We start from the raw sequence: 11,844 nt of genomic DNA, 5'->3' as shown, positions 1-11,844 counted from the left end.
ATTTCCTCTCAAGCATTTGAAATCAAGTCTCCCCTTCTGCCTTGCCCGGTGTCTGGGCGCCGCTGCGGCCAGTGTTTGCTACTTTGTGGATCCTTCCTTCTACCCTTCTCCACCCCCTTTCTTCCACCCTTTCAACACCTAATGTTAGATTGGGGGCGGGGGATAGAAAGGAAAGTAAAGAGATCCCTGAAATAAACTCAGGGTTTGGGAAGGGGGCGACGTTATCTTTAGACTACTCCCTGCTGATTATGGGCCTCGAGCTCCTTGGGAAAATTTGCTCTTCCCTCTCAAGAGATCTAATCTCTTCTTCTTGTTTCTTCTTTGCACTACTTAACAAACAAACCATGGCCAGCAGCAACCAACAACCCACTGACAAAACCCCTCACGGGTCCCTAGCATTTATATACCCTCTGAAATGTCCCCAGAATTCTAAACATTACACAGTCGCAGAAACTGTCTGCAGCTGTCAAAATCATGGCCCGGCCAGAGCATGAGACAGATCATATGGCAAAGCAGCCCCACATCCCCACACCTGGGATTAAAACGAAAACATATTGTTATTATTTTTGTTTATTTGGTTTTTTTTGAAACAGGGTCTCTCTGTGTTAGCCTTAGCTGTCCTGGACTCACTTTGTAGAACAGGCAGGCCTTGAACTCACAGCGATCCACTAGCCTCTGCCTTGCCACCACGCCTGGCTGGAAACATATTCTTATATGTTTGGGTTTTTCCCAACAGGGTCTCTCTGTGTAGTTCTGGCTGTCCACTTTGTAGACCAGGCTGGCCTCGAACTCACCATGTGGTTGCTGAGAACTGAACTCAGAACCTCTTGAGGAGCAGTCAGTGCTCTTAACCTCTGAGCCATCTCTCCAGCCCTGGAAAATATTCTCATTGTCCCACAGAAACACACCAGACAAAGCAAAGGTCAGGTCTTTTGTAAAAGGGGCACACCATGACCCAAACTGGGTAGCAAGCAGCATGCATGACCCCAGCCTAAGAGGAGCTTGGATGTTCTCATGTTCAGCTTCACACTCTTTTTTGTTTTGTTTTGTTTTGTTTTGTTTTGTTTTTTTGGTTTTTCGAGACAGGGTTTCTCTGTGTAGCCTTGGCCATCCTGGAACTCACTCTGTAGAGCAGGCTGGCCTCGAACTCACAGCGATCCGCTTGCCTCTGCCTCCCGAGTGCTGGGATTAAAGGCGTGCGCCATGTTTTGTTTTGTTTTGTTTTTGTTTTTCGAGACAAGGTCTCTCTGTGCTGCCTTGGCCATCCTAGACTTGCTTTGTAGACCAGGCTGGCCTCAAACTCACAGTGATCTGCCTGCCTCTGCCTCCCGAGTGCTGGGATTAAAGGCGTGCACCACCACGCCCGGCCCAGCTTCACACTCTCAAGTGGCTAATTTGGAAGGCAGTGCAAAGAGAAGAAGGAAAGGGGCAAGGGGCCAGCTGCTCTGGGTCATCAAAATCTGGGAATGCAGCAAGCCTTTGCATAAACAAAAGTTTTACCAGTTGGGGGATATTAAAATGTTTGGTTAAAAGTTTTACAAGGTGAGGGAGATTTATGGAATATTGGCCTTTGGCAGGCTAGCCACCTTTGATTTAAAAAAAAAAAAAACCCTCACAATTTCAAGAGACAGATGAGATTCTTCCATCATGAACAGTAAAAATGAGTTACGGTGTTGGCCTAACCACCACACAGCAGAACAGAGCAGGGACTGGAGCTGCTCCTACTGTCTACACTGTGTTACAGACTCATTTAAATGTATGTACATGAGTGCTCTGTTTTTTCTTTTTGTTTTTTCCAGACAGGGTTTCTCTGCGTAACAGAGCCCTTGGCTGTCCTGGACTTGCTTTGTAGACCAGACTGGCCTTGAACTCACAGAGGTCCTCCTGTCTTTGCCTCCCCCAAGTGCTGGGATGAAAGGCATGTGCCATCATGTCTGGCTGGGTGTTCTGGGTTTCAGGCACACCAGAAGAGGGAATGAGATTCCATTACAGATGGCTGTGAGCCACCATGTGGTTGCTGGGAATTGAACTCAGGACCTCTAGAAGAACAGACAGTGCTCTTAACTGCTGTGCCATCTCTGCAGGCCCAAAGATTTATTTTTAAATTTTATTTGATGTGTGGTTGTTTAGCCTGCATGCATGACTGTACACCACTTGTTTGCCTGATGCCAGCAGAGGATGTTGGCTTCCTAGGACTGGAGTTACAGACAGCTAGGAGCTGACAAGTGGATGATAGGGGTTCTGAGAAAGCAGAGAGAGAGCTCTTGACCACTGAGCCATCTCTCCATACCCTCAAGATTAATTTTTGTAAGACTGGATGCCTTGCCTGTATGAATGTATGTGTGCCATGACATGCGGGTGCCTGTGGAGGCCAGAAATCGGTGCTGAAAGACCTGAAACTGGAGTTATAAGCTGCCATGGAGGTACTTCCACCTGAATTCAGGTAATCGGTAAGAACGGTTCTCGGAGTTGCTGACCACTTCTCCAGCCCTTTTGTCTTCATTTTATGGTGATTCTGCCAGTCAGGAATTGAGATGGCTTGTTTACACTGAGATGGCATTAACTAGACAGCTCGACCAAGGCAGAGGGATCCTCACAGCCATAGTGCCTCTCTACCTATCTATAACATGTTGGTCTACACAGTCACCCTCTGTCCATGTGGTCACCCCTTGACTACATGACACCACTGGCTACCTTTATCTTGTGGCCTCTCACCATGCAGTAGCCCAGGTTAGGTTCTCTCCCACTGATGGAAGCTGCCACCGCTCCTTGTCTTTTCTTTCTTCCTGTTGTTTTCTTTTGACTACAGTTTTATTGTAAGGGATACAGATGGATAGTGGAAAACTAAAAGTATACAGGGCAAAGACGAATGCAACAGTCTCAAGGGCAAGATCTTTGTTTGTTTGTTTGTGTTTTTGGCACCACCACGCCCAGCTAACCTTGAATTTCTAATCTATCCCGTGCATGCTGGGTCTTAGATCCAGGTTTGTATATTTTCGGCAAACACCAACTATCTTCCACCTTCCGCATATACTAGTTTACAGTACTAGGAATCAGTAGTGCTCCTCCAAACCCCAAGAGACCCAGCCCTATGAGGGGACTCAGCACTCCCAGCACTCGGGAGGCAGAGGCATAAGGACTACTTGAGAATGGAGGTCGGCCTGTGTAGTGTGATTTATTTTGTGTGCCTGGGCCTTTGAAGGGTGCCCAGCTGACTTCTATGATCAGTATCGGTTGCCTCTTGGACTTCTGAACAGGAGAGTAAAGAAGCCAGCAGAAGCTGAGAGAGGAGAGCAGGGTCAGAGAAGACAGTTGGCAAAAGACGAAGACCGATTAGGCCTAGAGAAGAGGACCAGAGGACTGGGGACCAGGGGTGATGGTGGTGGCACACCCCTTTAATCCCAGCACTTGGGAAGCAGAGGCAGGAGGATCTCTGTGAGTTCCAGGCAGAGAATAGTCTGGTCTACAGAGCAAGTTCTAGGACAGCCAGGGCTAAACAGAGAAACCTTGTCTCAAGAAAAAACAAAACAAAGTGAACTGGGCTAAGATAACTGAGTTAGGAGCTGAGCTGAGCACATGAGCAGACAGGCTAGGACAGTTGTTATAGCTGGAGCTGCTGGTATTGAGGAAACGGAGAGGGACTGTTTGAGCAGACTGTTGGGGAACTGAGAGTGGAATGGTTGGGAGAAACCTTTGAAGAGGCTGGCCTGGAGGTAAGAGAACTGGTTATTGTTTGTAGGAAAAGAAAACATTAAAAGAAACCTTTTGTTTTGTTTTTAAGATACAGTTTCTTGGGCTGGAGAGATGGCTCAGAGGTTAAGAGCACTGGCTGCTCTTAGAAAGGTCCTGCCTTCAATTCCCAGCAACCACATGGAGGCTCACAACCATCTATAGTGAGATCTAGTGCCCTCTTCTGGCCTGCTGGCATATATAATATACAAATCTTTAAAATAAAAATACTTTCAATATTTATCTTTTAAAAAAGAGAGAGAGAGAGATAAGGCTTCTCTGTGTAGCCCTGGATGTCCTGGAACTTGCTCTGTAAACCAAGCTGTTCTCTCTTCAAGAGCTGGGATTTAAGGCGTGTGCTACCACCACCTAACTAAAACAAACTTTTTTTTTTTTTTTTTTTAAAGAAAGAATCCTTAAAAAGAAGAGGGCTGATGAGGTGACTTCGTGGTTAGAGCACTGGCTGCTCTTCCACAGAGACCATTTCAACAAGCAAAACACAATACAAAACAAAAGCACAAATCAAACCCTAATGTTCTGTAGGAACTGTGAGGCGAAGCAGCCCAGGGCCTCTTCCTGTCCAGCCTGCACACTGCTGGAAACCAGCATGGGCGCTGAACCACCTGGGTCTTCTTGCCCTATAGGCTTCTCTTCTAAGTTCTGGAAGCTTAGCTCCACACAGGAGAAATCAAAACCCCATTTTTTTTCCTCTGAAAGGAAATGTGGGGTGAGACACAGGGCAGCTGCTGGGCAGGGCTGGAAGGAAATACCAGGAGCAGCTGTGGACAGCCGAACGTGCCAGCGGAAGGCAGGGGGCTGCCCAGTTAGGTTTGGCCAGAACTGGCTCAGAGAGGGCATGCTCCACTTCACCAAGGCTCCGTCTCTGAGGCCCTGGCCTTAGGACCCCTGCCCCACCCACCATGGGGTTAGGGTTAGGACCCAGACTCAGACGAGTACAGCAGCTGGGAAGCCCTGAAAGAAGCTTTCAGCCAGCTGCTCTGGTCCTCAGCCAGGATCCCTGGGATGCCAAGAGCCTAGCTGCTGCCCCCTCACGGTCACCAGTAAAAGCACAACTACAGTAGAGGATTTTAGCCTTCCAGTTTCAGCAGCGAACACAAGCCCTTTTCAGACTGTGCCTTTGGAAACCTGTTCCCTGATTCACGTTCATTGGCAGAGGGCCCATCAGGATCGCAAGGGACATCTGGTTATCAATATCACCTAGTCTACTTAGCTTTGTTAGCTCAGGTGATAGGTATCAGAGAGCACAGTACATGAGGAGCCACACGGGCCGCCCCCTGCTTACACCTAGCTCCCTCATACCTTGGTACACAAGGCCAGGGTCCCTTCAGGGCCTCAGCTATTCCGAGCATACATTCCTCTTGATGTGGGGGCACTGAGTCATGAGGGTCTCTACCTCAGGCTGAGACTCTTCCTCAGTAATTCCTCAGCACTGACCTTACCAAAACACATCATCCGGGCACCCTTCCTGATCAGTCCTCCCATCCACACTGAGGACTCCAGAACACAGCAGAGGCTAAGGAGCCAAGAGCAACTGTGGCATCTGGGAAAGCTGGCACCCATGCCAATCCCATCCCTGCGGCCAGATGAGACCATCCCAGACCACAGGGCAACCTAAAGCGCTCATTAGCTTTAGGGGGCCAGATGCCATCTCTTGGGAAACCCAGGCTTCCCTTCTGTGTCCTCCCAGACCATCTGCCTAGTAACATAATCAGCGCCCCGCTTAACCCAGGCGCGGTCAGCTCCAGTGCCACCCTGGCTACTCTACACTGAAGCCCTCCTCCCTAAAGATGTTCAGAGTGACCCCACCGCACACATCTCCAAACGAGGCTGTCATTTCAGAAGGCATATTAGCCAGGGTGGGGGACAAGGACCCTTGGGCCCTGGGTTCCTATGATGGATGTCTGTAATGCCCGGAGAGAGTGCTCACACCGGAAGAGAGTGCTCACACCGGGTCAAAGACGCTCTAGGCCAACCTCGAACAACTGAGTCCTTCCAACGTTTATTATAACGGGTCAGCAGCAGCCAAGAAGGCCAGAGGAACGTGGACCGCCGACTTATTTGTTCTTCAGGTAGATCTTTGGGGTCTGCCAGCTCTCAGGGGCTTCTTTCAGTCCTGCCTTCAGCCAGATGCGCTTCAGGTCCTTCTCAAACTTGATCTGCAACAAGCGCGGAGGGACGCCCGATTCATTCTCAGCGAACCCGCGCCCACTCAACCCACCGCCCGCCATCTAGGTCCAGAGGAGAGCCCACACTCACCTGCTTCCTTTTCAGACGTCCTTCCCGGACTTTCCGCCGTAGAAACCGTGTCCTCTTGACCAGCTTCCGGTACTTGTGGTGGTTCATCTTGCGCCTCCGGATCTTCAGCACATTTTTGCACTGCAGCGGAGTGGCATCCCAGACGTCCGTGACTCCACGCCTGGCTTCCTCCTCCCCATGGCTAGGTGGGCACTTGTAGAATTGGGAGGGAGCCAGAGTCATCGGGGCCTCAACATCCAGTCCGGGCAGCAGGTGCCGAGCAGCCAGCCAGCTCTCCAGTGGACTGATGGCCATCTTCCTGGGGACCAGGAACTGCTCAAGATCTAACTGGGCCTCCTTACTAGGGAGGGAGGCAGCCCGACTTGGGCTTGCAGGCTGCAAACTGTAAAGGGGTCGAAAAGCATGGCTGCCAATCAGCCGGGAGCCAGGCCAGGAGCGACTCAGACCTGGGGAAGCAACACGTTCGCCACAAGTGAGAGCACAGCGGGTCAGAACACCACCACCACCACCCATGCTTGGGCAGCAGGAACACCCTGCCGGAGGCGAGCCTCATCCCCGGCCTCGGCGTGCACTCCGAGCCCGCGGGCCTCTCACCTGCACAGGGCACAGCGCGGAGAAGCTGCCTAGTCAGGCGCGCCAGGAACATGGTGAGTTGATGGCCAGGCCGCAGCGCTCAAAGCTAGAATGCAGGGACCGGTTGAGGCGTCCCCGCCGGCCACCCGTCTGCCCACCGCCTGCTCGGGCACCCGGAACCCACAGACCCACAGCGCGGGGCAGCACCGGCTCTCGGACGCACCGAACAGACGCAGGCCGACAGAGCCCCGCAGGCTCTCATCGTCCCTACGGCCTCCTCCGTCTAGCTTCCCACCAGCCTCCCCAACGCCGGAAGTCAGGTCTGACCATCTAGCCGCTGCCCACAAGGGCTTCCGGTCTGAATGTCCCGCCCCAACCTGACCCTACCCAGCGTCCTCTGTCGCCGGAAGTGATGTGTGGAGCCCCGCCTGTTCGGGCTGAGATGGTTTAGGAGGAATAGTCCTGTGCAAAATGCTGAATACGGGGCCGCGGGGCTTTTTTGTTGTTATTTGCTTGTTTGAGACAGGGTTTCTCTGTGTAGCCCAGGCTGGCCTCGAACCACCGCCCGGCTACTCTCAGGGCTGCTCGAGGCCTCAGGAACTCTCCCTCGGCCCAATCCCTTGAATCTGACAGCCATCTTCTCCCCCTCCCTGCCCCCCAGCCCACTAGTCTCAAGAGGACTTAATTCTATACGGACAGACAAGCTTCGATAGTGTGTGTGCCTTGGGGAAAAATAAAAAGTCCTCGCACGTTAATTTTTTACCTGAAAACCTAACGCAGCCTTCCCACCGCAAAAGCCTAGCAATCCATACTGCACCTCTCTCGCCCAGAAAGGCCGGTTGGCTCCGATGGACAAGGGCTTAAAGCTGCGAGTACGGCTGGGGGTCTCCTTCATTTGGGGGATCTTGGCCGGGAGTGGGCAAGTGTGTCATCCCCAGGCATGCACCTAGCTAGAAGTTGGCGGTAGGAGCATAGGCGGTTACGGCAGACGCTGCAGGCGCTAGTGCCAGCTCTGCCCCAGGTCACAAGGTGGTGCTGTATCTAGCCTACCTTCCAGAGGGCTCCTGCTGTGGAAGGAGAGGCACAGCGCGCACGTGCACATGCCGAGGCGCACATGGCGAGGTCAGCTCTCTTCCACCAGGAATCTGATTCAGGCTGCAGGGCTTACGAGGCAAGCAGTTGGCCCTCTGAGCCATCACCCACCGCACCAGCCCGAACAGGAAGGTTTATGTACACCCGAGCATCTTCATTCACAGCGTCTCCCTGATGGGCTTACCCGCAAAAGGCAAAATGGTTCCCTCGAGACTCCAGCCTTCACCTTGGTGCTCAGGGTCCTCACCATGGCCAGCTGTTATTGATCTGTTTATCTCCCTGGACTCTTAATCTAGTTAGATGAAAATGGAAGACCTAAATAAATCCTTCTGAGTGGTGGTTGAGAACAATCCAGATATGGGTCGAGCTCCTAGAATCAGGGACCAATAGGAGAAAGGGCTAGTGGAAACTTCACCTGTCTCGGAAAGAGGTTCAACCAGAGCATCCTCCTTCCCCAATCCGGGAGCCAGCCAGCATCTGGTCTTCAGGAAGGTGAGAAAAGCTGCCTTCTTAGGATCCCTATATTTTACTGAGCTGTGGCACACGCCTGTAATCCCGACATTTGGGAGGCGGAGGCAGGCAATCTCTCTGGGTTTGAAGCCAGCCCAGTCTACAAAGGGAGTCTAGGACAGCCAGGGCTACACAGAGAAACTGTCTCAAAAAACAAAAAATAAAGAAACAGTACTGCCTACTCTTCCATAGGATTTGTTGTTTCCAACACCCATAGATCACGGTGTACTCACTCAGGAAGCAGAGGAAAGTGGTCTAGACTAGCATGGTCTACATAGCAAAACCCTGTCTAAAGGAAGAAAAAACAAAACAAACAAAAAAGATCATTGGTAGAAGATTTGAGGGGAAGGTGTGTGTGTGTTGTTTTCTTTAGAAGATAAAGAAGCATTTAAGGGTATGAGTGGCCAAAGGCCAATATTAGGGCCTACCTGTACTGTAGCCTATGTTGAAGAGCCCTAGAGTTGGGTCACAAAAGGCAAATACTGACTGGCTTATGCCGGTCAGGGTACCTGCCTTCCTTAAGCCTGATGGTAGAATGCTAGAGCCAGCACGTCTTTTTTTTTTTTTAATTAACTTAATTTATGTACATTGGTGTGAGGGTGTCAGATCTTAGAGTTACAGTTGTGAGCTGCCATATGGGTGAATTGAACCTGGGTCCTTTGGAAGAGTAGACAGTGCTCTTAACCACTGAGCCATCTCTCCAGCCCCTGCCAGCACATGTCTTAACCTAACACAACTATGAGTTGTAAAGCTTGTCGAGGTCTGTCCATTCTATTTTAAACATTTATTTTTAAATTTAATAAATGTAATCATCATATGTGTTTTGCCTGCATGTACACACATACATCGTTTCCATGCTTGGTGTCAATGAAACCTGAAAAAGGCAATGGGTCCCCTGAAACAAGAGTTACAGGTGGTTGTGAGCCTCCCAGTGTGGGTGCTAGGAGCTTAAACTTGGGTCCTCTGGAAGACAGATACCAAGCCATCTCTCCAGCTCTTATTATTTTACTTTATGGTAAGGTTTTCAAGTAGCCCAGTCTGCCTCAAACTAACTATATAGCTCAGAATGATCTTTTTTTTTTGGTTTTTTTTCAAGACAGGGTTTCTCTGTGTAGCCTTGGCTGTCCTGGACTCACTTTTTGTAGACCAGGCTGGCCTCGAACTCACAGCGATCTGCCTGCCTCTGCCTCCCAAGTGCTGGGATTAAAGGCATGCGCCGCCACCACCCGGCCGCTCAGAATGATCTTAAACTATTACTACTCCTCTGCCTCGGCCTCCAGAGTATTAGATGGTAGGCATGACTTCACTCGCAAGACATCCCTGGCAAACCAGGGCATCGGGAAACTGGGCGGGCCAAAGGTTCGGTTATGCAGAAGGTGACTTGCTAAAGACAACTTTTGTGTAACCATCAGTAAAAACACTTCTGGCATGCTGCTTCCGTCCAGAGAGCGGACTTCAAGACTTCATTACACCCTCTTTCCTCCGTCTTCAATCATCCCGAATGAGAAAGTTTGGGACTTGAAGAAAGGAAGGTTCCAGATCCTCCAGGTTGGAGAAGCACACTCACTGGTAAGTGAAACTCTAGGATTTGGTAGAAACACAGGGAATTTCCCATCTCAGGACCCACAATATGTGTAGTTTGCTAAATACTTTTAAGCCAGGCAGTGGTGGCACACACCTTTAATCCCAGCACTCAGGAGGCAGAGGCAGGTGGATCGCTGTGACTTCGAGGCCAGCCTGGTCTACAAAGTGAGTCCAGGACAGCCAGGACTACACAGAGAAACCCTGTCTTGAAAGAAAAACTGAAAGAAAGAAAAGAAGGAAATGGAGTAAAGCGAAATAAAAAGTTTATCCAGCTTTTAGTACTAATTAAACAGCATTGCTATTGGTTTCAGATAACTCTTCACGCTCAATTACAATTGACGGTGTAGGAACAAGTATTGGGTCTGTGTGTTAATTAATTTCCAATGCTTGGAGCCACTGCAGAATGAAGAGTCAGAGAGGCTCTGTTCACAGCTTGTTGTTTTGTTTTTTAAATATACTTTGTGGGTTTTTTTTTTTTTTTAATTTATTTTAGTATACAATGTTTTGCCTGCATGTATGCCTACACACCAGAAGAGGGCACCAGATCTCATTATAGATGGTTGTGAGCCACCATGTGGTTATTGGGAATTGAACTCAGGACCTCTGAAAGAGCAGTCAGTGCCCTTAACCTCTGTGCCATCTCTCCAGCCCCTATGTAAGAAATTTCAAATGATTTGGCTATTCAGAATTATTGGAAGGAAGTAATGGCTGCTGAAACTTGAAGCTCTCTAGGTGCAAGCTGCCTGTCAGCCTTTTCCACCCAGGGCCCACCACCACAGAGGGGCAACATTTGAGTTCACAGCTGCAGCGTGAGCTAGCACAGCTGGCTTAGAACTTAGAATCTTCTCGTTGTTGCTTGGTGTCTGCTTAAATGGTTTTGTTTTTTTCCCTCAGAGCAGGAATAACGTACTATCGACAATCCTTTTGTGGGAAAACAAGCCCAACTCCTAGTACAAAACCAATCAAATCCAGGCCATAAAGTACTAAGCCAACACTGTAGTAGAAGTTCTGATTTCTTTTAAAACTCAGTTATGATGGGGCTGGAGAGATGGCTCAGAGGTTAAAGAGCACTGACTACTACTCTTCCAAAGGTCATGAGTTCAATTCCCAGCCAACCACATGGTGGCTCACAACCATCTATAAAGAAATCTGGTACTTTCTTCTAGCCTGCAGGCAGAATGCTGTATACATAATAAACAAATTAAACATTTTTTAAAAATGAATTAAAAAAAAAACCTCAGTTATGTAAACATGGTTTTGGTTTTTGGTTTTTCGAGACAGGGTTTCTCTGTGTAGCCTTGGCCATCCTGGACACACTTTGTACACCAGGCACCAGGCTGGCCTCGAACTCACAGCGATCCGCCTGCCTCTGCCTCCTGAGTGCTGGGATTAAAGGCGTGCGCCACCACGCCCGGCCCAACATGTTTTTGTTTTAATCCCAAGTGTGGGATTTTAGTTTGGGTTTTAGTTTATCCACAGCTGGTAACTGCCTTGTGCGGGGCGTGGTCTTTGCCAGCTGCAGCTAGTTTAATTCTGAGAACTCTGACGGGTAGTGTTAGAGTGTCAGAGGGATTGGGGTGGAGAAGAGAGGTGGAGGCAGTAACACAACAGCTAAGTTTCCAGAGGCATTAGTCATTCCTTACATGGGAGATGTTCTCTTTTCTTCATTACCAATTCGTGCTTGAATGAATGTTGAATTTTCATAGTAAATAAACTGAAAGCAAAACTCTTTTTTTCTTTCGAGACAAGGTTTCTCTGTGTGGCCTTGGCTGTCCTGGACTCCCTTTGTAGACCAGGCTGGCCTCGAACTCAGAGATCCACCTGCCTCTGCCTTCCGAGTGCTGGGATTAAAGGGGTGCGCCACCACGCCCAGCAGGAATAATCTTTTTTGGGTGGGGGGAGGAATAAGGGGATTTATTTGTGAACACTTCTGTCTCACAGTCAATAATCGAAGGAAGTCAGGACGGGAACTCACGGCAGGAATCTGGAGGCGGTGACCAAAACAGAGGCAAGGAGAATGAATGTTGCTACTGGCTTGCCCTGTTTCATAGCACCCAAGGAAAAATCTCCTAAGATAAA

General features: G+C 49.6%; 1 protein-coding gene across 1 annotated transcript; it reads right to left on the bottom strand.

Moving 5' to 3' along the window:
- Nucleotides 1-5,779: 5,779 nt before the first annotated feature.
- Nucleotides 5,780-6,519, bottom strand: Aurkaip1 (aurora kinase A interacting protein 1). The gene is made up of 2 exons (XM_051171118.1): nt 6,007-6,519; nt 5,780-5,906 (listed from the first exon to the last, which is right to left on the bottom strand). Exons 1-2 carry the CDS (start codon nt 6,517-6,519, stop codon nt 5,805-5,807), a joined length of 615 nt encoding a protein of 204 aa, XP_051027075.1. The 3' UTR covers nt 5,780-5,804.
- Nucleotides 6,520-11,844: the final 5,325 nt, after the last annotated feature.

Source organism: Acomys russatus, chromosome 29 (genome assembly GCF_903995435.1).
Source record: "Acomys russatus chromosome 29, mAcoRus1.1, whole genome shotgun sequence".
In the NCBI taxonomy this organism is placed as follows: Eukaryota; Metazoa; Chordata; class Mammalia; order Rodentia; family Muridae; genus Acomys; species Acomys russatus.
Note: the sequence above shows the minus strand (reverse complement) of the source record. Positions and strands in the feature narration are given on the sequence as shown.

Excerpts from the sequence above, each read along its gene's own strand:
- Aurkaip1 (XM_051171118.1), bottom strand. The coding sequence starts at position 6,519 with ATGGGTGGTGGTGGTGGTGTTCTGACCCGCTGTGCTCTCACTTGTGGC. Across the intron at positions 5,907-6,006 it reads GACGTCTGAAAAGGAAGCAG|ATCAAGTTTGAGAAGGACCT; the intron begins GTGAGTGTGGGC and ends CGCTTGTTGCAG.